The sequence below is a fragment of the Aythya marila genome (genome assembly GCF_965140915.1).
Source record: "Aythya marila genome assembly, chromosome: 7".
Lineage (NCBI taxonomy): Eukaryota > Metazoa > Chordata > Aves > Anseriformes > Anatidae > Aythya > Aythya marila.
Window position 1 is genome coordinate 13,576,827 of NC_139048.1, and position 22,522 is coordinate 13,599,348.

Genomic DNA, 22,522 nt, shown 5'->3' on the forward strand with positions numbered 1-22,522 from the left:
GTTTGCTGTTGAGCAGGCCATCCGTCTAATGCTCTAACATCCTCTCCTCAGTCATCTGCAGCTTTATGCTGCTTGTAAAGTTGCTTTTCATGCCAGAGGCTGTCTCAGGCTGAAATTTGAGTACAATTTTTATGAAAATCCTGTAGCTTTATGCTGCTTTTTAGAATTTTTGTGTGCAATGGAGTGAGAGCTTGATCTTAAATGGGTGATTTTGCCGTGTAACCTGTGCCATGTTATTTCATGGAAACTACTTCTGCTTGATCCTCGTAAGGCTGTTGAGGAAAAAGTCTCTCAGTTGATAATCCTGCTTTCTGTAGGCTTACTAGAAATCAGTAGCGTAGGTGGTTACAGGCAGTTTACACTACACATGCGTGTTGTCTGGTACATAAAAGGTTGTGGTTGTGTTAAGGGGACTGAGACTGGATTCAGAAGCTATGGAGAGCTGATCCGCTAGGTTGCGGGTGCTGGAAGAGGAGAATCCTGTTCTGTCCACCTTCCTGCTCACCTTTCATTGTGTTGGCTCTGGCCTCTTCCTGAACAACTTCAATGCCTTGATCTGACAGAAGGTGATGTTTCTAGGGGATACCAAGTTGAATAGCTCTTAGTTTAAGCTGGTGGGTAGGTGAGACTTCCAGGGTTGGTGAAAGAAGTGGTGTCTGAGAGGGCGCTGGCAAGTTGGCTTTGGTAGCCGAGCAGAATAAAGGCTTGAAGGCAACGATGGTGATGCTTGCTGTGATCTGTCAGAAAGCTAAACTCCAGATTGAAATAACAGCTGCTGGCTTTAAAAAAAGTAAAAGATATATAAATAAATCACAGCGTTCTAATTTTATTGCTATTTACTGTGTGGGCATTTAGATATTGTTCTTAAAAAGTAATATTTGTTTTCTTTTCAGAAACCAGTCTATTAAAGAATTCTTCAAACCAGTTTTAAAACAAGGTAATTATAATATCTCCTATTTAAAAAAAAAAAAAAGTGTGCAGAACTATAGTCTACTCTTATTCCAAACTGGAGCAGTGATATAATGGCTATAGCTTACCATGCATGTCAAAATGAGCATGTTTAATTTTTTCTAACATAATTGAAAAACTAAATATTTAAATGAGTACGTCTAAATAGTGGTGTAATTATTGGTTAGTTATTCTCTCATGCTTCAGCTAAATTGTTTATAGCAACTGCAGCCATGGCATAAATCATGCAGCTCTTATTTGATATGAAATAAATTGCGTGGTGCTAGCAAATACTAAATGATTAAGTAAATTAATTTTGGATTGTGTGTGACCGAGGTAAAATACCAAGCAATATAATCAAAAAGATTTTTTTTCTCCAATATTGTGGTTGTGGATGATTTGTATTAAGGTTGGATCAGGTGATCTTAGAGGTCTTTTCCAACCTAAATGATTCTATGATACGATGATGTTTTCTTTACTCTTTTAGACCTTGGCCATAAGGACAGAAGTGTGTTGTGCTCCTCAGACACGACATATCTAAAAGATGCAGGAAATGGACTGCCGGTTTTAAGTGCTGAACGTTTTGAGAAGAAAGTATCTTCTGCAAAGAAGGTTAAACGAAAAAAGATGCCAGACCAAACACCAAACACGAGTCCTGTGTTAGATGCCTTTCGGAGAGGAATTAAGGAGAAAAGAGGCAACATGGACATGCTGGAGAACAACGGAGCGTGCAAGTCACTGGGTTCTGTATGCCCAAGAGTTGTGGTTCGAAAACTCCTTGTTAACTCAGGTTCTCCCAAATGTCTCTTGGCCAAAAACGATAAAGCTATCAAGACAGACCAGGGAAAAAATGAGAAGTATCTGGGTGTAACAAGAACACCATTGTCTTGTGGAAATAGTTGGGAACAGAAAACTGATTTTATGGATCTAGAAGAGACCAGTTCAGACTCTGACAAATGGATTTCGTTGCCACAAGCTGATACTCAGAAAGCCTGTGCTCGAAATAACGACAACACGTCGTTGTGTCAAAACTCGGGGCTTCCCACGAACTTGCCATGCACGCCACCTGACTCCACATTGAGGTTAGCACTGGAAACTCTGCACAGAGAAAGAAAGCGTAAGAAACGTAGAGTCAAACAATCTAAGGCGCCGCCTGTAATGCCCATCTCAGGAACAAGTGTGTCATATCAGGTGTGTTTAAAAACATTGTTAAGGCTTGACAGCAGTGACCATTGTGCATGCCTTCTTTGTCTGTTTTTTTTAATGTAGAGTGAAATTCTGAGTGCTGCCTCTTTGAGTTGTAACAAAATCCATGCTCTTTTGCTGTTCTTTAAAAGTCTGCTTGTGCTTGGGTAAGCTGTTTCATAACTATTTTTCAAGAAATTAGAAATTTGCTGGCTGAAGAGCAAGGGAGATGGGCTGGTTTAGATGCAAGCATGAAGATGCAATGCAATTTAAACGGTAATTATTTTGTAGAAAAAATGTCTTACTAAAAATGATCTTTCCTTTTTCACTACAGTGTAGTGTAGGGAACAGATGGGCAAATATCTACTAGTTAGAAGTTGCAGTGAGTAGCTGTTCAGATTTATGCACTTAAGCCACAGTACTTGGGTAGAGGTGGGAGTGATCCTGTTAAGTATGTGATATTTCATTACATGTTTAATTATTTTTTTCTTTTACCAACCAAGATAGCCCTTTAGAGGGTAGGTAATTACTTGAAAGGATGATCATTGTGTGCCTCCATAATATGTTATGAATTAATAATAATAAAAAAATACTATTAAGCTTGTTTTCTTTTTCTCATTAGCACTCCTCCTGTATTTGCTTGTCAGTGCTTACTATCGCTTTGTTATTAAAGTTCCTAATGGATTGTTTTGGGGAAGGCTAGCTAGCCTGTTACCAAATAGCCCAGGGAGGCAAGTGGCTAATGGCACTCATTATTACTGAAAGCGGGGAGACTTAAAAAGAGAGGCCAATCTGAAGAAAAAGCTTAAAATTAGGGTTTGGGGGAAGAGTCCTTCTGTCAAGATCTTTGCAGCTGTGTTTTGTCTGGAAATGAAGTATATTATCATATTTCTGAGGGTGTGTGGAACTGAGGCTGTGCTGGACTTGATGCTTGGCTCAGGACATCAACAGCCTATTTTTAAAAGTATGCAATTAACTTTTTATCTTCTCTGTTTTTGTTTTTAGGAAAATGGACATGAGTTAAGAAAAATAACACGTTCTGGTTCAGGGGAGACTGCCTCAGGTAGTGCTGATAATATTGAATTATAATTGAGCAATCAAGTCCATCACTTAATGTCTTTTTAAAGTGCTTTTTTAAGTTATGTTTATTTTACATGTATGTAATTAAAACACGTTCTTCAGCTTTTGATAGATATTCCGACAGTTAAGTGCAAGGAATATGAAGGTGAAGGTTACTTCATAAAGAGGATTATTTTGGTAGTGTGATTCAGGTGACTAGGACAGTCCTTGTACAATTTCATAGGCTTGAACAGTAGTGATAGTGGTTAAAGTGGTTTGTAACTAGATAAAGGAAACAGATTTAAGATACTTTTCAGAAGTGTTGTGAGTTTGCTAAAAGGAGTAAATCTACTTAAATTTCTGTGTCAAAAATTATTACTGCTATATAGTCAAGGTTATTTCTAATACAAGGGAAGCTTGATGAGTAATTTGGGACTTGGGATCATTTAGTGAAAACCAGATTGTTAATCACTTAATTAAAAGTGATCTCTTTTTTGTCTTAATCCCTGATTTTTATTTTTTTATAGTATATCTTGCATTTTGGAAAACGTATCTTCACTGTGGTGACTAACAAAATTTGAAATTCAGATTAAATAACAGCAACAAAAAAACCCAACCACAACATTATTCTTATTGAACAGAACGGTAAAATTCAGGCAGTATTGTTGTTTTCTTTGCCCTTTTTAACCATATAATTTTCTCTATGGTAAATAGAACTACTGTAGTGTTCTACTGTAGGTGCTGAGCTGCTTTTAAAATAAAAGGACTTAATTTCATTTTCAAGTTAATAAAGGTGACAATCTAAGAGTACAGTGTAGAGTGAATCTTAACTGTGGTCTTCAGGAAAAGCATTTCAATTCTGCTTGAACACTGGTCAGTTATTTCAGACATAGCACAGTTTAAAAACGTAAGTTACTTGTTTTTAAAGGGTAGACTGTTACAATTATGACTGTTTTTTTTAAAACGGTGGTTTACTTTTTCTTAAACGTTTTTCATAGATGACCCAACCCAACCGAAGCAGTTTCAAACACGTGATACTCTCAGTGAATTTGGAGATGATACCTCATCCAAGAAAGCTGCCAGTACGTGGGAAAGCCAGTCTGTTCCATCAGCCTGCCTTCAATCTAAGCCATCTTCTGGGCCATCCAAACAAGTAGGCTGTCCTGGGAAAAGAAAACACGCTGTGATGAGTGTGGATGCAAACGGTTCTGAAGTAACAGGTTTGAGCGACCCTGCTTTCAGTTGGTCACCTCAAAAAAGCAAAAATAGAAAGTCTGCTTTTGTTAAAAACATTGGCTTAAAGTCTCTTTCTAGTGGTGTTCTGCAGCTATCGGAGGTTGCTGCTCTACCTGGACCTCATTCTGCTTATTCAGAGGAATACCCAGAGGGTGTCTCAAGGAATGAAAATGAGAAAAATAATTGCTCTTCTGTAGATTTGTCATCATATTCTGCACAGAGTCTTAATGAAAATAACCAAGTTTCTCTTGTGGATACCAAAGAGAATCAATTGCAGGTGGCCAACTCTCACTTTTTCTTGGAAAAGTCCCTTCCTTCTCAGGAGAAAAGTACTGTGTTGCCTTCCCTACACCATATAGCACAAAGAGAAGCTGTATTCACAAAAGCTGTGAAGCCTCAATGCCACACAGCTGGCTTATCTCGGGTGTTAGACGCTAAGATGGAGCAAGAAGGTAAAAGACCAAAAAGACTCAATAGCGCTGATGATGTAGAACCCAGCAACGCTTTTTCAAAACCAGAAGAAAATAGTTCAGAAAATGCTTCCGATTTTTGTTTGGTGGAAGATTCAGGGAAACTTTCAGGCTCAGTGGAGACTGGTGAAGGATTTCCCCGTTTGTTGCCTTTTCAAGAAGAGTCCGAGGACAGCAACCATGCGTCTTCACAACTCTCACAAGAGTTGAAAGTTGAAAGCACCTGTTCAGAGATGTTCAAGTTGAATGGAAAATCAAAAATCAGCCTTGATAGTGAAGATGAGAGTTTGGGATGTGCTCTAGATGATGATGATGAAGAACCATTCGTGACACTGCAAGAAATTTTGTCTGCAACTCCCAAGCCACAGACGGAAGCCTCGGAAGGAGACTGTTCAGACAGTTTTTCTCAGGACACCGTGGCTCCATTACTGAAACTTCATGTAAGTGGCTAAAACAAAGAACCATTGTATCAGGTTACGTTGCCCGTTTCGGTACGACTCTTTTCCTTTAACTGAGTTTTCATGCATTAAGAATATTTGCCTGTGAAACTGGTGGCTGAGCTTACTTGAGGGTCCTATGCTGCTCGGTGGAATGTCATCAGTCAAAGGGTGCTTTTTGTTCTTGCTGTTGGCATGGCTGAAAGATGGTTCCTGCAGCTGGATTGCGTGAGCTGGATTGCCATCAGCATTTTTTGAAGAGTTCTGGCTTTGCATTTTTCCCCTAAAGAAAAAGGGGAGAGGTTACACTTAGAAGATGTGTGGGGTCTAATGTTTTCATTTTTCTGATGGGGCAAGGTACTTATGAGTTGAAGTTAAGGAGAGGAAATTGATCTGTCCATTGAGAGATCTGTGCTAGACTGCAACAATATATCCTTGTCACAGTTTGTGATCTGTCAGGAATCTGTGTGTAAGTTCTTGGTCTGTGTGAGGTATTTTCCTTGAGGTTGAATTTCATGGAAATTGGAAGTACTTTTAGAAAGGATTTCAGAAAGCTGAATGACTTCTGCTCATAGGGGATGGATGAAGAAGTATTTAACTACCAGTTTACAGGATATTATGGTGATGAATTGATTTATTTTTAAAAGTTAACCTATTCAGTCAATTACAGCATGTCGAAAGTTGTTGATTTTGCAGGTTTATTGTAAAAGAATAGTTTAGTTAAAGTCCTATGCTAGGACTTAGCGTAGCGTTCCTTACAAAGCAGATACGGGTTGGAAATGGCTGTATTTAAGTGGATCTGGTGGGGATGGAGTTAATTTTTTGCAGAGCAGCCTGTGTTCTGGTGCTTTGTGCTTTGAATTTGTGGCTAAAACAGTGTTGATAAGACATTAGGTTTTGGCTACTGCTAAACAGTGCTTGCACAGCTGACCGAGGGGATATTTCCAGTGCTGCATCGTGTCATGTTCAGCAATAAACCAAAAGGTGGCGGGGAGCTTCTGGCAGGTAGCCACGAAGCCACTGCTTGGAGATGAGCCGGGTATCAGTCTGCTTGGGGGAGGTGGTGAGCGAGTGCCATTTGCGTCAATTTTGTTTTCTTCCCTCTCTTTTCACTTACTAAACTGTCGTTATCCAGCTCCATGATTTTCTTGCTTTTGGTCTTTCTGTTTTTTCCCTGGTACCACTGGGAGGGAGGAATGAGCAGGCTGTGTGGTGCTGAGCTGCTGGCTGGGATCAGCCCACCAGTTTCCTGCAACAGCAAACAAACCTGTTGTTAGCAGAATGCCTGTACAAATACAGCTCCTTGTCCCCTTCTCCCATTTATAAATCTCTGAAATGCTTTATTTTGCTGACTGAATTTCTTTTAAAAAGTATTTCCATAGGCAAGTGTTGAACAGCCACAATTATTTTATCTGCCCTTACCATTAATTATGCAAGCACGTTATAGATCAGGCTTTTGTGGTTACATACATATCCAGTCTTAACCAACAGGGCTGTGTAATTAATGGCTAAGAATGATAAACAGATGCAGTCTAGATCAAATTTTTGTGGAACATGTATGACCACAGCGTTTGGCTTATCCTGTTTGTACTAATTCATGACCAACAGGCACAAAACAATTGAACTGTCCCAAAAATTCCATGAGCGTGGTTTTTGCATGTACTAGGGTTCTTATCCTCTTTTGTAAGAGGGGGCATATGTAAAACTGGATGCAATCTTTAACACACCCTGACCAAACAACTAAGGAATAAACAGATATAAAATAAGGTAAGAGGGCTTCAACCTACCCACAAAATTTCCCCACAAAGATATTCTGATTGTTACATTTGAAAGATATCTCTAGGCAAGGGTGAGAGTGACAGAGATGTGCTGAATCATTTTAGGAGTTTGTGTCATGCACAAGAAAGGGGATTCCCAGCGTCTCGGTGGATAGTGATAAGCTGTGAAGCACCAGGCTTCTGGTGCTAACGCTGTTCATGAAGGTTAGCTGGAGGTTGGCCCCAGGGAGAGAAGAAGACTTGCTTTGCTGTTCAGATTCATTGTGAAGCATAATTATTTCTAAATTAATCACTGAGAGAGATTTAGCAATTAATGGAAAACTATTGAGGAATTGAGAAACCCCGTTAGTTGTCCAGCTTTACAGGGTCTCCTTTGATTTTTATTTTTTAATTATTATTTTTTTTACCTTCAGCTAAAATATCTTAAAATATGAAGAGATTCATATTTTGACCATATTTGTTGTCTAATAGTGAATCAGTTGATAGTTTGTGGTATTTCATAAATATCTTGTTACTTCATTTACAGCTTTCTAAGACTCCTGTTGTTAGCCAGGTGTCATATGTGAACAGCTTGGAACATCTCTTGAAGGAGAAAGAAGAATCTAAAAGGTTTGTTTCTTAAAGCTGCCTTAAAAATTTGGTACAAAGTTGTGGATGCTTAGATCTACCTTGTCTCCCCAGAGTGATGGGGTTTGGGTAGCAGCACGCTAAGCTTTGCCTGCTGGTACCACTAACATATGTCTGATGGAACCTACCAGCATGGCTTAACTCTGAAAGCTGAGTGACAGGCTCCTTGCAAGCAGTAATGAGTGGTTTGTGATTAATCTGTCTACCCCACAAGAGCTGGACTAAATTTACTAATGCTGTTGTTGCAGGTCATTGAGCCAGCTAACAGCTGCTAGTCAGGCATGAAATAAGAGTATTTCTGTAGACTGATTATGCTAGTTCCTTCAAAATCATTCGTAGCTCAGTTTTGGTTTCCAAAGTTGTGTAGACTGACAGTATCCAAGTAGTTACACAATTCAGAACTAATACATGCTCTTGGAAGAGATCTTTCAGGTAAAAAGGAATGTGGTATGTGCACTAATGGCAATCAGCAGTGAGTATATTCTTTTTTTCGTAAAGAATCTGACCCTAGTTAACAGTGAACTGACTAGCAACATAGTGGCTGCTTCTATAACGGACACTATTTAACGAATAATATGCTAGTGTTAAGCTATAAAAAGTAAAAATCTAGGAGATACAAAGCTTTGTGCAATTGCAAAAATAAAAATAAAAAATGTCAGCAGCTGGTTTGAGTGTCTTTGTCTCTCACAAACTACTGACTGAGTGCAGTTGGAAATTCATTAGGTGTTGGGAAACATGAACTTTGTATCTTGGACTAGCAATATGCTTGTTCTGTTACACAGATACAACGTCTTGTATGCTTTTGCCCTGATACAATGTCTTGCATGCTTTTGCCCTGTTTAGTGGGCTACTGGCCCCTGGGTTTGGGAGCTTGATTCTTGTTTCCTTCTGTTGTAGATACTACGTGGTGATGATATGTTTTGCTATTATTGTTATTTCAGATTAGATGAACTAGAAAAATTGTTACAAGAAAACATACAAGAAAAGGAAACTGATTCTTCAGATAGAGAAGATGAGAATGTCACAGATGAAGACCTCTCAGAAGAACACAGGTCCAAAACCAATTAAACCCAGTTCTTCACTTTGTTTTCCTTGCCTTTTTTTCCTAATCTCTCTCTCATTCCATCAGTTGCTGCTAGTGTGTCTAGTTTGAAATGATTTATCTTTTAGGGTTGTGTGGATTTTCTTAGATGTTACTGTATTATAATCTAACTCTACCTTCATATGCAGTTGATGTGTTCGTCATCTGAAAATGACTATCTCAAACAGCACATGGCCTCTTCTTGAAATTCATAGAAGTATTTTTTAATTTTGTAGGGCGTTTATAAAGAGATTTTCATTAACAGCTCGTGCCATACCTGACTACCACCCCGGAGAAGACATATTTGATTTAACAGTCTCTGGGAAAATCTTCAATCAACATGACCTTGATTTGAGGAATTTTTATTTCATCCCTCAAAATCCTATAGAAAAACTCCTCCTTAGGTAAGAATATCCTCTTCGCTCTATTGTGTTTACTTGTAGGATTTTCATAAGTGCTAGAAGTTTTTAAGATCAAATAGTATCTTTGCATACAAATGAACTCATTCTTACAAAGTAGGCAAGACTGACTCTGTAATTCTGCTTTCCAGATAAGCTTTACAGAACAGTAAATAGTTACTTGAACCTTCTTTCTTTACTCCTCAAACTTTTGAAAAAACATCTTAATTGAGGCATCAGGAGAAGGGGAAAAAGTGTCCTGACCTCTTTCATATTTATGCTGCGTTGGGCTATCGCTGATAATCTGACAGGTTTGTGGAAGATGAGTGCAGAACTGAAATATTATGGTGAACAAAAGCTTAAATATCCCAGATAGATGGTCACAAAGGTCCTCTTTCTAATGTTATGTTATGTCTGCTGAAAACCTTCTGTGTTGAATGACCCTGGGACTTAAGATTCCACATAATCGGGATTGCAGGAAGTTACAGTTTACGGCATCTGTTAGATTCAGTCGGCGAGCTAAGTCTTTATATATGCACACACAACTGTTATGTAACTGATGGAGATTTGTGGTCCATTTTATGAGGCTGTCAGACTACAGATAGATGGACGATTTCTTTTCTAATCCACAAGTGCAAATCCTAAAAGTAATTCCACTGATTTCAGTTGGTATTTTACTCTGAACTTGAATCAGTGAAACTGAGGGAGCTGTAAACATTTGTATATGCTGTTGTGGCTGTAAGGAGAAACCATCCTCCTCCTTGTCTCCTGAGGAAGTTGGGTTTGTGATAAGGAGGCCTGAAGCCAGAGGAGTTTATTAATATGTGAAGGTCACAGGGATGTAAGCTCTAAGAAATATCTTGTAAATCAGTGACTGGAAGAATGAGAATTAAATGAATTGTCCCTTGCAAAATGCAGTTATGATTTAATTGCTTTGGTGTTCTGAAACCATCCAGCTGGCACGTATTGGCTGCCCAGCTGACACAGATGTCTTCCTAGCTGCTTTGTTGGTCAGGCAGGTAGATGGATGGGATATGGAGAAGTGAGGAGGCAGGCCTCACAACAGAACTACTTGCTCTAGTAGATACTGGGAACAGAGGAGCCTAAACAGGGGTACATGGTAAATTGGGTATCTAATTCAGCTGCTTATGGCACACACTACTTGCTAAGGAAGATTTCAACTAAAAGAACTTACTACTAAATCATACAGAGTTCTGCACCTCACAAATTTGCCTAGCAAGATGAGACCATTTGATTTTATTTGCTTCATTTTCCCTCTAGATTATTTGAAAGATTCTTCAAAAAACGAGATTTCAAGAAATTTGAAATGTTTTTTCTCTTTTCCTGTAAAAGAGTTTGTAAAGGTCATTGTCAGTAAAAATAAATAAATAAAAATTTGGTATCTCATTTGCTAATCTGACAGAGCCCATCTGTGTAGACAGGAATAATGATTCATAATACAATAGTGTAAATCCATGTTTGTTTGAAGCCATTTTAATTGTGAAACTTGATTCAACCAATAATGGATTTTTTCTCCTTTTTCTCCCACCCCATCTTTGTCTTACAGTTCCGATGTAACACAGCAGCTTTTTCTAGCTCTTCATGGTTTTCTAAGTTCTGCTTACAGCTGTAGCTTGTGTCCTGCACCAATTCTGAAGTGGCTTTTCCAGGTAAGACCACACTGTTCTGCAGTTACACTCTGTCAGATAGAACATTCTTCCTGGAAGCCAGCTGTTGCAGAAGTAATCAGTACAAGTTTGTGAATCTGTTGCATTTGTTAAGCAATTTTTTGATCAAAAAACCTTCCTTTTTGGGTTCTGATTTGTTCTCCAGTCTGAAATACCTTGACTGTCACTAGGGTTAAAAGGCTTTTTCCATGCTTTTCTCCACACTTTGAGTGGCTGTAAAGCTTCCTGTCCATCTTTATATGTGGTATTTCATCTGAAAAGGGCTCAGCGCATGCTAGGTGAGAGGATATTTTGGGATGTTCATAATGTGGGCCACATCAGAAGCAAATATTTATCTATTTCCTTCCCCACGCACAAAAAAAGTACACGCTGTAGTATGTACCTTTATAAATCTAAATATGTGCATTATCAGAATTTTTATTCTGAAAAAGTCGATGTGCATTATGGCTCAGGAAAAAAAAGTAGAGATGCTGTCAAAGGAAATGTTGTGGCTGTCTTCTTTCTAGATGCCTGTGCTGGTACCCAAGTCCCCAGGGAATGTGCATTGTTCTGTTACTCACAAAATGCCCATTTGCTATCTTCACTCCCTTATTACTTAACGCTTTTAACTGTGCCTGAAATGAAGAATAAAGCTGGACTGCCTGCAAAATTGCAGCCTGGATCTGTTGACTCCCTTTCTGCTTTTGCCAAAAGGAAAACGTTTTTGTTTTCCATCTCTTTCTCTCCCGCTAGGAAAGTACTGCCTTCCTCTCTTACATGAGCTCTGGCGTTCTTCTGATAAGGTGGAAGGGTGAGCCAGTTCAGTTTGCCCACAGAGCACAAAAACATCCAGCACTTGGGGGAGAAGAAGAGGAGGTTTTGCTGGCCTGGTGAAATGTTAGGGAGCGTGACTTGTATTTCATCATATTCTTGTAGTTAATAATTGATTGTTTTGGTGTAGTCTTGCCCGTGTTCTACTTACCTGCAACTGAAAAAGGTTGAGTTCAACTCTCAGTTGCCCTCACTTCTGATTAAGGAGTTCAGTTTGATCACAGATACAAACGGGTTCCAAAAGGACAGCTAATAATTCATTCCCCTAATCCTCACTACTTTCTTAAGAACAGACTTTCAACATGGGGTGCAGTTTTTCTGATACTGTGAGTAATTACTTAAAGCATTCACAGAATGTGTGTACTGATTGAAATCATGTCTGTTCTGTGATATATTATGCATTAGAGAGTTTATTTTATTTTTTTTTAACTTTAATGAAGAGTTTCTTTCTTTTTTCAAAGAAAAATGTTATTTGGCAACTTGATGTTTGACTCATAGCTTTTTTTTTTTTCCCTCCACAGATGATGTCTGTTCATCCTGGCTATTGTGTTTCCTTGCAGATTTTAAACAGTTTGATGGAAATAACAGTAAAAAATGGTGAGTATTTGAGGGATGGAAGACTGACCATCTAAACAAAGGTATTTCCCTTCCGTGAAGTATAGGACGGTGTTGGAAAGGAAGGAAAAAGCACAGAATCTTGTGATTCTGGCATGAATTTAAGTTCTTCTAGCCTTTGTGCATTATGTAAGTAACAGGAGTTGGTCTTCACCGAGTTTGTGCAAGCTGTTCCACAGGGAGTGGTCCTGGCATATATTTGCAAATGTGTGCATCCAGTACAGAACCTTTTAAACACGCTTCTGTTCTTTCACAAATAGAACTGATCTAAGGAGGAGCCCGGTCTGCTCAAGTTTACTCTCCTTCCCATCTTTCTCTTTGGAAGATGCAGACATTCATTTCATAAATTAAGAACTACAAGGTGGTTTTCACATAGTCATACTCAGTACGTAGCACTGCGTGTGGTTTACTTTCCAAATAAATGGCAAAAGTGAGAGGAGCTGTACACTTACATGTAAACATTTACAAGGGTCTGGTTCAGCCTACACTGTTGCTTGTTTCCTGTGCATTTTGCCTTCCTTTATCTGTACTCTGAACTTCTTCAGTACCAGCTGCTTTGTATGTTCTCAGTGTCTTCATTCAGATCCATCAGTCACTCTTTAAATTAACAGTTAACATCATTAAAGTAATCAAGATCATTTGACATTCTTGGGCAGTTCTATTGAAATTGTTCTACATATTTTGAGTCTTGTTTGAAACAGGACTGTGAGCTGATATGAGAGGAAATGTAGCCTCCTTTATTTTTTGCTTTGTTGACATTAAGCTTGTTTCAGAATGAACAATTCAAGCTGATCAGTGAGCATTCAAAGAATTAAGACTAGGAGAGATCTTAGCCCATCTCTGACTTATGTATCTACCTTAAGCAGGATCAAATAGGCTACAGTTGCTCCTGAAAAGCTTGTCTAACTACAAAACTGCAAACTGTGGAGTCTCCAAACTGTTCTGAGATGTTCTGTTCTGGTGCTTAACTAAGGATGTTTTATTTAAAAAAAAAAAGGGGGGGAAAAAAAACATCAAAAAAACAAAACACCAAAAGAAAATGAGGAACACTTGAATTGAACATTGAGATCTGAACTTTCAGTGTCTTGAGTGATACTGTTTTATTATATTTGCCTTTCTTGTTCTTAAAGAATTAACCCTAAGAGACCCAATTCAAAATTCTAGTGACTTCTGTCATTGTTTGGAAAACACTGCATCGAGTTTGATGTCACCTTGCTAGTTAGTATCCTATACAGAATCCTGTGTACAGTTTGCAGCTGTTCAGATGTGAGTCGTGATACAGATTAGCTTTTTGCAATGAGCATTTTTGCTTACCTCAATCAGTGAATTCCTTGTATTTTGCACTTCTGTTCTGGAAACCTTCCCTGTCTTGAAAGTGGAGATAAGATTTTAGTCCCATTATAACACCCTCTTACCTCTACCTACACAGAACAGTAATTTATCTGTTCTCTTAAAAGTAAATCTTGCCTTCTTGCTTATTCTACTGTATGTGGTGAGAGACAGCTGTGAGAGAAAATGGGTGGAATCTTAAAGTAATTTACCTGTTACATAGGCAAGATGCTTCTTAAGTGTAAAATACTGTGTAAGACTACCCCTCACGCTACAGTTCTGAAAATAACAGCAATTTTTCTGAGATTAGAGCTGGTAGAATTGATGCAAACAGCTGAATGTATTTGCTTCCCTGAAAAGGAACTAACGTTAAGAACTAAATTTAAACTAATCCATTCCGTATCTTTTACTCGTAGCTTCCATCAGCGATAAACAGTCTAAACCCTGGATACCTTCACTAGCTGATGTGTCAACTGTTTTTGTCAATATGGGTGTTACATTTGCGTCTCTCTTTCCATTGGAGCATCTGCAGCCCAACTTTAATGAGTGTGATATTTTGTAAGTGTTTTCATTTTGACACCTATTGCTTAGATCCTGTGAAAGCAGGTCTTGTATTCAGAATGTAGAATCAGAAGGTTTTTCTTTATTTTCCCCTATTCCGTCTCCTTACATTCTAAACTTAGGTATTCATAGAGTAAATAAGCCAGAGTTTAAAACAGTTCCTGCCAGGTTCAGCAAATCAGAGTATTGTTCTTGGTCCTACAACTGTCTAAGGGGTATTAACATGAATAGTTGCCGAAACAGCTGGGCAGAATTGTAAGTAATTGGTTACAAGTTTATGATGTGCACTCTGTAGCTGGGGATAGTTCTGATTTGAAGGTGTTTAAACCATGCTGTTTTCTCCTTCGGTTTGATGCAAATAAGCCTTTGTGGGCTTTTAAATTGTTGATTGCTCAGATTAGCATCTCTTTCATTAGGAGTCAGATGCAAGGAACAGTGAGCAAACAGCAACCAAGAGAATCTCTCTCCTCTGCCAGTCCAGCCTTCACCAGTCTACCAGAAAACAATCTAATGAATGTAATCAAGGTGAGAAAACTCCAGTTCCTGTGCAAGGGTTTTTGTTTAATTTTTTTTTGAGGGGGAAAAAAAGGAACCTTAATCTAGCCCTGGGCTTGTTTTTTGAGTAGGTGTTTTGCTGGGGTTTCAGCTCCACATTCAGCAGAGATTGCTGCAGGCTTGTTGCAAGCTTCGGTTTCCTTTCTCCCTGACTTCCATTGGCTTCTCTCAATTCCTGGTGCCTCCCTTTTCCAGTGTGGCTCTCTGTCAGGCTTCTTTGCTCCCTCATATAAAAGAAAAGTGTCAGGGTGTTCCAGTGGGACGGGGAGCTGGTATTGGCTGTTCTGTTTTATGCTGCCTCTGTGTTAGTGCAGCTCACAGAGGCACGTGGTCAGTCCCTGTGCAGCAGAAGGTGAATGAGGTGGGAGCTCACAGAGGGCAGGTGGAGCTGGGACTGCCTCTTTTGAGGAAGTGAGCTGTGAATCTGTGCTGTGTCCTGTGAAACCGTGGGCTGGTCACACTTCCCAGGCCTGTTCTGTGATTAAACATTTCATGAAAATCCTGCCTCTATAACTGGTTTACAAGTTCCTTGTGGAAGTATTTGAACCCTCCTGACAATGCCTCTTTAGAGATTTGCAATGATCATTTACATGATCATATACAATCGTGTAGTTCAAGAGGAAGCAAATGTAGCATCTCCTTTAGAGACAGACTTACGTGTCTTGATTCATTTCTTTCCTTCTAAATACACATCCCATACTGTAAGTAATCCATCTGATGATAATTGGGCGGGGAAAAATCTCTTGATTGTTTTCAGTGTTGCTTGTATAGCTAGAAAGTCTGTCAGTCTTCTGTTTAGTTAGAATGGGATTAACGGTGCAGTGTAGAGAGATCTTTCATACTCTAATGTCCAGGGATTATTGTCATTGTTCAAAAGTATTTCTTTAAATCTTTATAAGATGAGCCTCCAGCAGGTGTTTTTTTTTATAACAATAAAAAATGCAGACAGTTACTAGGGGAGCTAGTATTGTTCTTGCAGTAAGAACAGGAAAACTTTGTTACTCAAAGAGCATTTTAAAGTGAGGGTGGAAAACTTAAGTTCTTGTCACGCTTTAATAGAAGCTAAACCAATTTCAGATTGTAATGCTTTTTATTTCTTTTAAAGTTTCTAGATTTCTGTACAACGGTAGTCGAAGGTGGATATACAGACCAAGAAATATTGCTGCTGCTTCTATTACTATTTAAAATAAGCTTGGAGAAACAGCTGAAGCAAGTTCCCTTGATAGATTTTCAGTGCCTTTTCATAAAGCTTCTGATAAGTATAAAAGACTGGGATACAAAGGTAACTTCATAATTCGTTTTCTAGTGCTAGATTTATGAAACTGCAGCTTAATTTTCAAGGAATTTATTTTGAAGTTTTGTTTTTTTCCTTTACGTAGCAGAAAAGTACTGCTTGTAAATGTAATATGAACAGATTGGGAACTTTGTGTCCTTGAGATTTAGGAGGGGGCTGGGTGTACTGAGAGACTGTCTGCTTAAAAACATTATGCTTGCCTGTCCCCTTCTGCAAGGGGACTGTTGTATTGAACTTGCAGCGATTTTGTTAATTATAGATTGTTTAAAAGGGCTATTTGAAAGAATAAATGAAATGATTGCACTAAGCTGATGAAATGTCAGGAAAGGCAACCTGATCTCAGCTACCCTACTGTAAAATAGTATTTAGGAGACATAGCCACAGCTGCAGTGCAGAAATATCTTCATGCACATCATCTTTTACTAGCTCAATTCCTTTTAATATCTATGCTGTGGATGTGTTTCTTGGTAGCAGATGTGTATTCCTGTGCAAATAAAACAAATGTCCAATGTCCCCATTGCTTAGTAAATCAGGTGATTTAAAACAAAACAAAACAAAAAAAACCCATGTTTTTATTCTTTTAAAGATGCCTGAGCTCTGTCTGGCAGTGAGTGAACTCTCCAGTCAGCACCATAATCTTCTGTGGCTGGTTCAGCTGGTCCCTAGCTGGATAATACGTGGACGGTAATGACTGTGTAACACTTAATTTATTAGTATAAGCCCAGAGCCTGACAAATGCAATAGGTGTAACATTGCTTTTGTATTTTCTTTTGTTTTGTTTTGTTTTTTTTTTTTTCTGGGGGGGAGGAGGGAGATACTTTAACAAACCACCACAAATAGTTAGGTTTTATCTTATGTTACAGATGTATGTGCATGTCATTGTGCACACATAGTTTCTTAATCACCTCTGTGGTTGGAAAGGGTTGTTCAACATTTTATTTGTAGTTTTCTGGGCTATACACTTTCTGGTACCCTATAGTAAATAAAGGCATAACTTCCAACATCCATCACCTACTCTAATCTTTGGCTGAATGATCAAAAATTAAATGTCCTTGGGGTGATTAATGTCTGATTTTATGTCAATCTGTCAAGAGTTCTGCATCTTTGAAATAAATTTAAAAATGTATCTGAGAGAGAGGAGAACGATTTTGGCCTTTGATTTCAGGCTTGGAGGCAAGCTTCTAGCAATGTTTGCTTGTCCACAAGAAAAGCTGTAATGAGACAAGGATACTTGCACCTTACTAGCCTCTTTACTGGTTTAATAGCACCTATCTTCAGTAAATCCAACTTAACAGCTGTGGGCAAGTCTTTGTCTAGGGAAGCCGTGCACAGCCTTGCTATACATTGTTGAAACTGTGGATTTGAGACTTTCTCTAGGAAAGAAATAAAAAACAAACTTGTTTTTTCAGGGAAGTAAGAAGACGCCTTAGCCTGGTGATAATTGCAAAGCTTCTTAATCAGAAGCATATAAGAATACCTGATGACAGCGACAAGCAGGTACTGCATGTTTTGTGTGTATAATTCTAAAAGTTTAGAAGACTTAGGTATTGTTTGTTTTTGTATTTTGGTCATTCTTTAACACAAAAATAGGCTTACAGTATTAAAAACAATCACTGTTTTTTATTTTAGTGTTAGAAGTATATTTGTACACGTGTGTAACCTGTAGCTTGTAAATGCAACATTGCTTAAGTGCCTAAACATTAATTTTGGTCATTGGAAAGAAGTTTATGCCTCTCTGCCTTCTTTTTATATTTATGTAGAATCACTGTGAAAACAAGGGGTTAATGAGGCAACATATAAATGCTTTAGTTTGCAAATAGTCAAGAATTACCCAAAGCATGAAATAATCAATTTTAATTAAGAGCCTCATTTATAGAAGTTCTTGTGTTAATGGTCATGTGATATGGTAGTGGCACTGTTTCAAATCGTCCGTTGCCAGTGAACCAGTCCAATCTGTTAATGCATCTGTCTGTAGATGTCTCTTCTGCATCAGTATCTGGTGTACATGAAACCGTCTAATCTACTAGAGAAGATGAGAACTGATGAGCAGCAGAATGTCAGTGAAGACCACCTTCATATAGAACTCGAACAGGAGGTATATAGCTGATAGTATACCTTTTTGTTTGTCTTTTTATATATCTTCTGCACTTTTGAAAACTAATCTTCTATTGTAAACAAGTTCTAGAAAAACTTGCACTCATCTGAGAATTCAATATTGGTTTGGTTATATGAGTCTACCATGAAATCTCTTAGCAAGTATTTTGATCTGGATGTAGATAATGGGAAAACAAAGTCAACTGCTGAGTTTAATTTTCAGTAATTGAAACCACAGAAAGCTTTGTGGGTCACTTGGGTAACTTAAAACAGCGTAGTACTGTTTTAAAATGATTCTAATATATGAATGTATTGTTTCATACTGTTTATTTAGGCAAATGTTTAGACGTACCTATTCATTTATTTGGCTGTTGGAGGATGCCAGTGAAGTCATAATACTGAATCATTAAAGCAAAGATAATGCTGTAGCTAAAGATTGTGCTTTGACTGCTGAAGCTCTGCTGGTTTCTTTCCAGGTGTACTACCTAGTCTACATCCTCCTTCATCTAGTCAGCGAAGCTAGCTGCTTTGACACTGTAAATTCCAACCAGAGGGTAAGTAACTACAGTGGCTAGATCTTTAGATTTTAAAAGGCTAACTATTATGTACTTCTGGTCTATTGTGGTAAGGTGATAGAAGATCACCAGAGGATAACAGCACTGGGAGAAACTTGTTCTGAGGCAAAGTAAATGCAGAAGAGCTCTTCCCTGCAGTTACTGCAGAGAAAGAAACCTCTCCTGCGTTTTTGCAGGTGGAATTGTGTCAAAACACAATTCTGTTGATCAGCGGACGTCATCTTTCACAGAGTAACTGGAGATTAACTCAACACAGATCCTCAGAACTCTGGTGATCCTATGAACTACTTAAGTAAAGCTGAAACTTTAATCTAGAAGAAAACCATTTTGAAAATATCCAGTAAAATATGCTCAAACACATTTTGTTTTTCTGTGCTGGAGCGTAGCCATCAGCAAGTGAGGGCTATGACTGTATCTATTCTGTTCTCACAGCACGAGGGAACTATGGCTATGGAGATGTGAACATCTGTTAAGTAATACCTTCTGTTTAGCCTCCTGGTAATCTTATTGAGATTCCTGTGAACGTTTGCTGTGAGTTGCTGGCTGCAAGATGTTTGTGTAAATCTTCTGTTCTATAAAACCACTCCTGGCTTTTAAGAAATGTGTTATGTGAAGCCTTGAAGAGGGAGGTAAAGCAGTAATATTTGCTTCTGTTTCACAGAATCACAGAATGGTTCAGGTTGGAAGGGACCTCTGGAGGTTCAAACAGGGCCACTCAGGGCACGTTTCCCAGCACCATGGCCAGACAGCTTTTTGGGTATCAATGAGGGGAACTCCACAGCATCTCTGATCAATGTTTGAGCACTCAGTCACCTTTGCAGTAAAGAAGTGTTTTCCTGCTGTTCAGATGAAACCTCTCTATCTAGAATACTAACCAGTGTTCTCAGGCCCCTCTTCCTTCCAAGGCCTTATCCTGTGGGACTTTTCCAAGCAGATCCTTGAAGAGGCCAAAGTCTGTAACAGACTCCCACTACAATGTTGCCTTTAGGGGTCTTCTATTTAATTCTAACCCCATGAGCTCTCAGTGGGCTCCTCATCCATCCCCAGGCAGAGCTCCGTGCACTCAGGCTGCTTTCTCACATACAGGGCAACACACCCTCATCATCTTCCCAGCCTATCCTTCCTAAAAAGCCTGGGGCTTAAGAGTCTCAGTTGCCTACTCAATTGCAAAAAGATTATCACAGACTGCAAAGTGAAGGAAAGACGTCTTTGGTAAAAAAAAAATAAAAAATAAAATAGTTATATTGCAGTGATCTCTTTGAGATGTGTCTTTTACAACTGCTTTCTGAAGATCTATGGGGAATTGGATTAAAAAACAAACCCACACACTGAATTTCTCTGAATTTCTTGAAGAAATATTCACTGACCTGGTAGCAGTCAAATGGAAAGAGGTGTGTGGCTGAGTGGCACTGTATGTAAATCTTGTGCAGGCTTGATTGGCTATAAAATCAGTATTATTATTTCGGTTCTAGTCATCTTCCAGTTGGATGGAGGTGAATTGCCATGGTCTTGAGACACCAGCAAATGTTTATAAGTAGAATTTCAGCATGCTCCACCTACAGAGTGGAGCTGTTTTGCAGCAGGTTAGTGGGGGATTAAGTACGAGAATTTTATCATGAGATTCACAGAATATCAAAGATCTTGGGAGCTGTTATTAGGAGATTATGAAGCTGCAAAAAAGACCATCAGAAGGTTAGAGATCAGTGCATGTACACTGCATATGTTTTACCTGTTCAGCCAATTCCTGCAGACTGCAAAAGGAAATTACCTGAGTTATTACTGAAAAGGTTATTTTTAGCTGTTTAAGCTGCAGAACTTTTTTTCGTTGGTGAAAGACCTGAGTGGCACTGTTCTTACTACTTTGGGAACAGAAAGGACTTATAAATTAGCTAGTAGGAACTTTAAAATTTTTGATATATAGCTGTGCTCTGATTAACATTTTGGAACTTCTTTTTCTCTTGTCTCATGAGGTGCATATCAACAGCTGATACAGGATCTCCTGATATTGTTTTTTTTTTTTTCCCATTCCTTACTTTATATGCTTCAATCTGAAGTTTTCTCCAAAATATAATTGTTACACTGAAATAGTACTTGAAGCAAATTTTTAGTTTCAACATGGAGTATTAAAATAGCTGTTCATTTTTGTCTTTATTTAGCAACACTTACTGAAGCTCTGTGGTGCCTTAGATAAGCACATAAAATGTGATATTAGGGAAGATGCAAGGCTGTTCTATCGAACTAAGGTAAGACAAACTGGTTTTGTTGGTTTTTTGTTTGGTTTGAGTTCTGTGTTTTGTGTTTTTTGTTGTTGTTGTTTTTTGTTTTTGTTTTGTGCTGTTCCCTCATCCCTACCCTGACATTTCTAAGCTCTTTCCTCGTGGATTTCTTTTTCCTGGTTTCTCTGTCTGAATCACATCTGTGCTCATACATAAATACGTTTGTTTTAATGCACTGGAAACACTCCTTTTGCTAGCTACAGGACTAAGAACTCTTAAGATGCGAGCTTGTCATCTTTTAGCTAGTTATTTCAACTTTCAGACCCATGGAGTTGCTCCTTTTCTTTTTCATGGCAGTCCTTGTTAATTGACAGGAAGCAATCTTCTGCTTTTAAGCAGTCTTCTGCTTTTAAAAGCGGAGACTACATGCAGTGTGGGACACAGCACAGAAAAACTAGCCTGACCATCTTGCACGTCTTTTATTTTCAAAATAATGACTTAGTTAAAATTAGTTGTTAAAAACATTGTGGGTTTAAGCCAACACTATATGTGATGTAGCATCAAGCCTGGATAATTGCCTTTCATTTGCTTTGTGGTACGTAGCTTGCTAATGTTAGGCCTAATTCTGGGACTTTCGTGGTCTGCCTCCTGTCATAGCAAGCCAAACGGGATCAGCTCAACTTTGAAAAGCCTTGGCTTTGCCAGTCTTAAACATTTGTGCCTGTGTATGTTCTTAACTCTCAAGAAGACTTCTTTTTTTTTATTATTCAGCAAGATCAGTACAACATGGATCCTGCTATAAAGTTACAGAATCTTGGCTTGAATTTTTGAATATCAGACCCCTGTCTGTTTTGTTTCTATTGCACTTGCACTGGGAGATGAAAATCTTACTTGCTTTTTTTTTTCCCTTTCACTACTTCTGCTGTTGTGATACTGCAGTAACTGCAGAAGGCACCACTGTGATTTTACGCAGTATATGAAGCAAATTTCAACTCTGAATACCTTGTATTTAACACCTGCTTGTGATTGGTTATGAAAAAAAAATATAAGGAATACAAATTCAGACAGTGCTGCATAGTTGGCTTTCATGATTGCCATGGCAGGCACTTTTTTCTCCTTAGAAGCAATCAGACTTGTGTAACAAAGCTAAGTTACCCAAAGGCTGAGATGGGTATTTGGAGGCCAGAGGCTTGCCTGTTGATGCCAAACACTTTACATTTTAAATCGTCTTCCTGTAATGAGCTTTTGTGGAGTAGATAATTTTGGATTCAAAATCCCAGATTACAGGGATCTTGTTGGAGTTGAGGTGGTGATGTTCTGTATGCCTGTTGTGAAACTGTTTCCTCCCAGTAACCCTTGGTTGTTGGGTTTTTGTTTTGTGGGGTGGTGGTATTGTGATTTTTGGCTTTTTTTTTTTTTTTTTAAATACAAGTGGCTAAACTCATCTGTATTTGCAGGTAAAAGACTTGGTTGCTAGGATATACAGCAAATGGCAAGATATGATACAAACCACTCGGCTTTCTCAGGTATTGTAATGAAAACTTTCTTTTTTTTTATTTCTTTTTC

At 38.5% G+C, this 22,522-nt stretch overlaps 1 protein-coding gene across 2 annotated transcripts in view; it reads left to right on the top strand.

The window, feature by feature from the left end:
- The window catches only part of SLF2 (SMC5-SMC6 complex localization factor 2), a 30,957-nt gene that overhangs the window by 4,543 nt on the left and 3,892 nt on the right, over nt 1-22,522 (top strand). For both annotated transcript variants that reach the window (XM_082764491.1, XM_082764490.1), the window contains exons 2-19: nt 894-937; nt 1,436-2,139; nt 3,139-3,196; nt 4,191-5,338; nt 7,640-7,722; nt 8,682-8,792; nt 9,058-9,225; nt 10,787-10,889; nt 12,239-12,314; nt 14,078-14,219; nt 14,639-14,747; nt 15,883-16,059; nt 16,658-16,755; nt 17,481-17,568; nt 18,047-18,166; nt 18,642-18,719; nt 20,897-20,983; nt 22,414-22,482. In XM_082764491.1, coding sequence (XP_082620617.1) covers nt 894-937; nt 1,436-2,139; nt 3,139-3,196; nt 4,191-5,338; nt 7,640-7,722; nt 8,682-8,792; nt 9,058-9,225; nt 10,787-10,889; nt 12,239-12,314; nt 14,078-14,219; nt 14,639-14,747; nt 15,883-16,059; nt 16,658-16,755; nt 17,481-17,568; nt 18,047-18,166; nt 18,642-18,719; nt 20,897-20,983; nt 22,414-22,482 — 3,463 coding nt within the window. The remainder of the gene's footprint in view (nt 1-893; nt 938-1,435; nt 2,140-3,138; nt 3,197-4,190; nt 5,339-7,639; nt 7,723-8,681; nt 8,793-9,057; nt 9,226-10,786; nt 10,890-12,238; nt 12,315-14,077; nt 14,220-14,638; nt 14,748-15,882; nt 16,060-16,657; nt 16,756-17,480; nt 17,569-18,046; nt 18,167-18,641; nt 18,720-20,896; nt 20,984-22,413; nt 22,483-22,522) is intronic.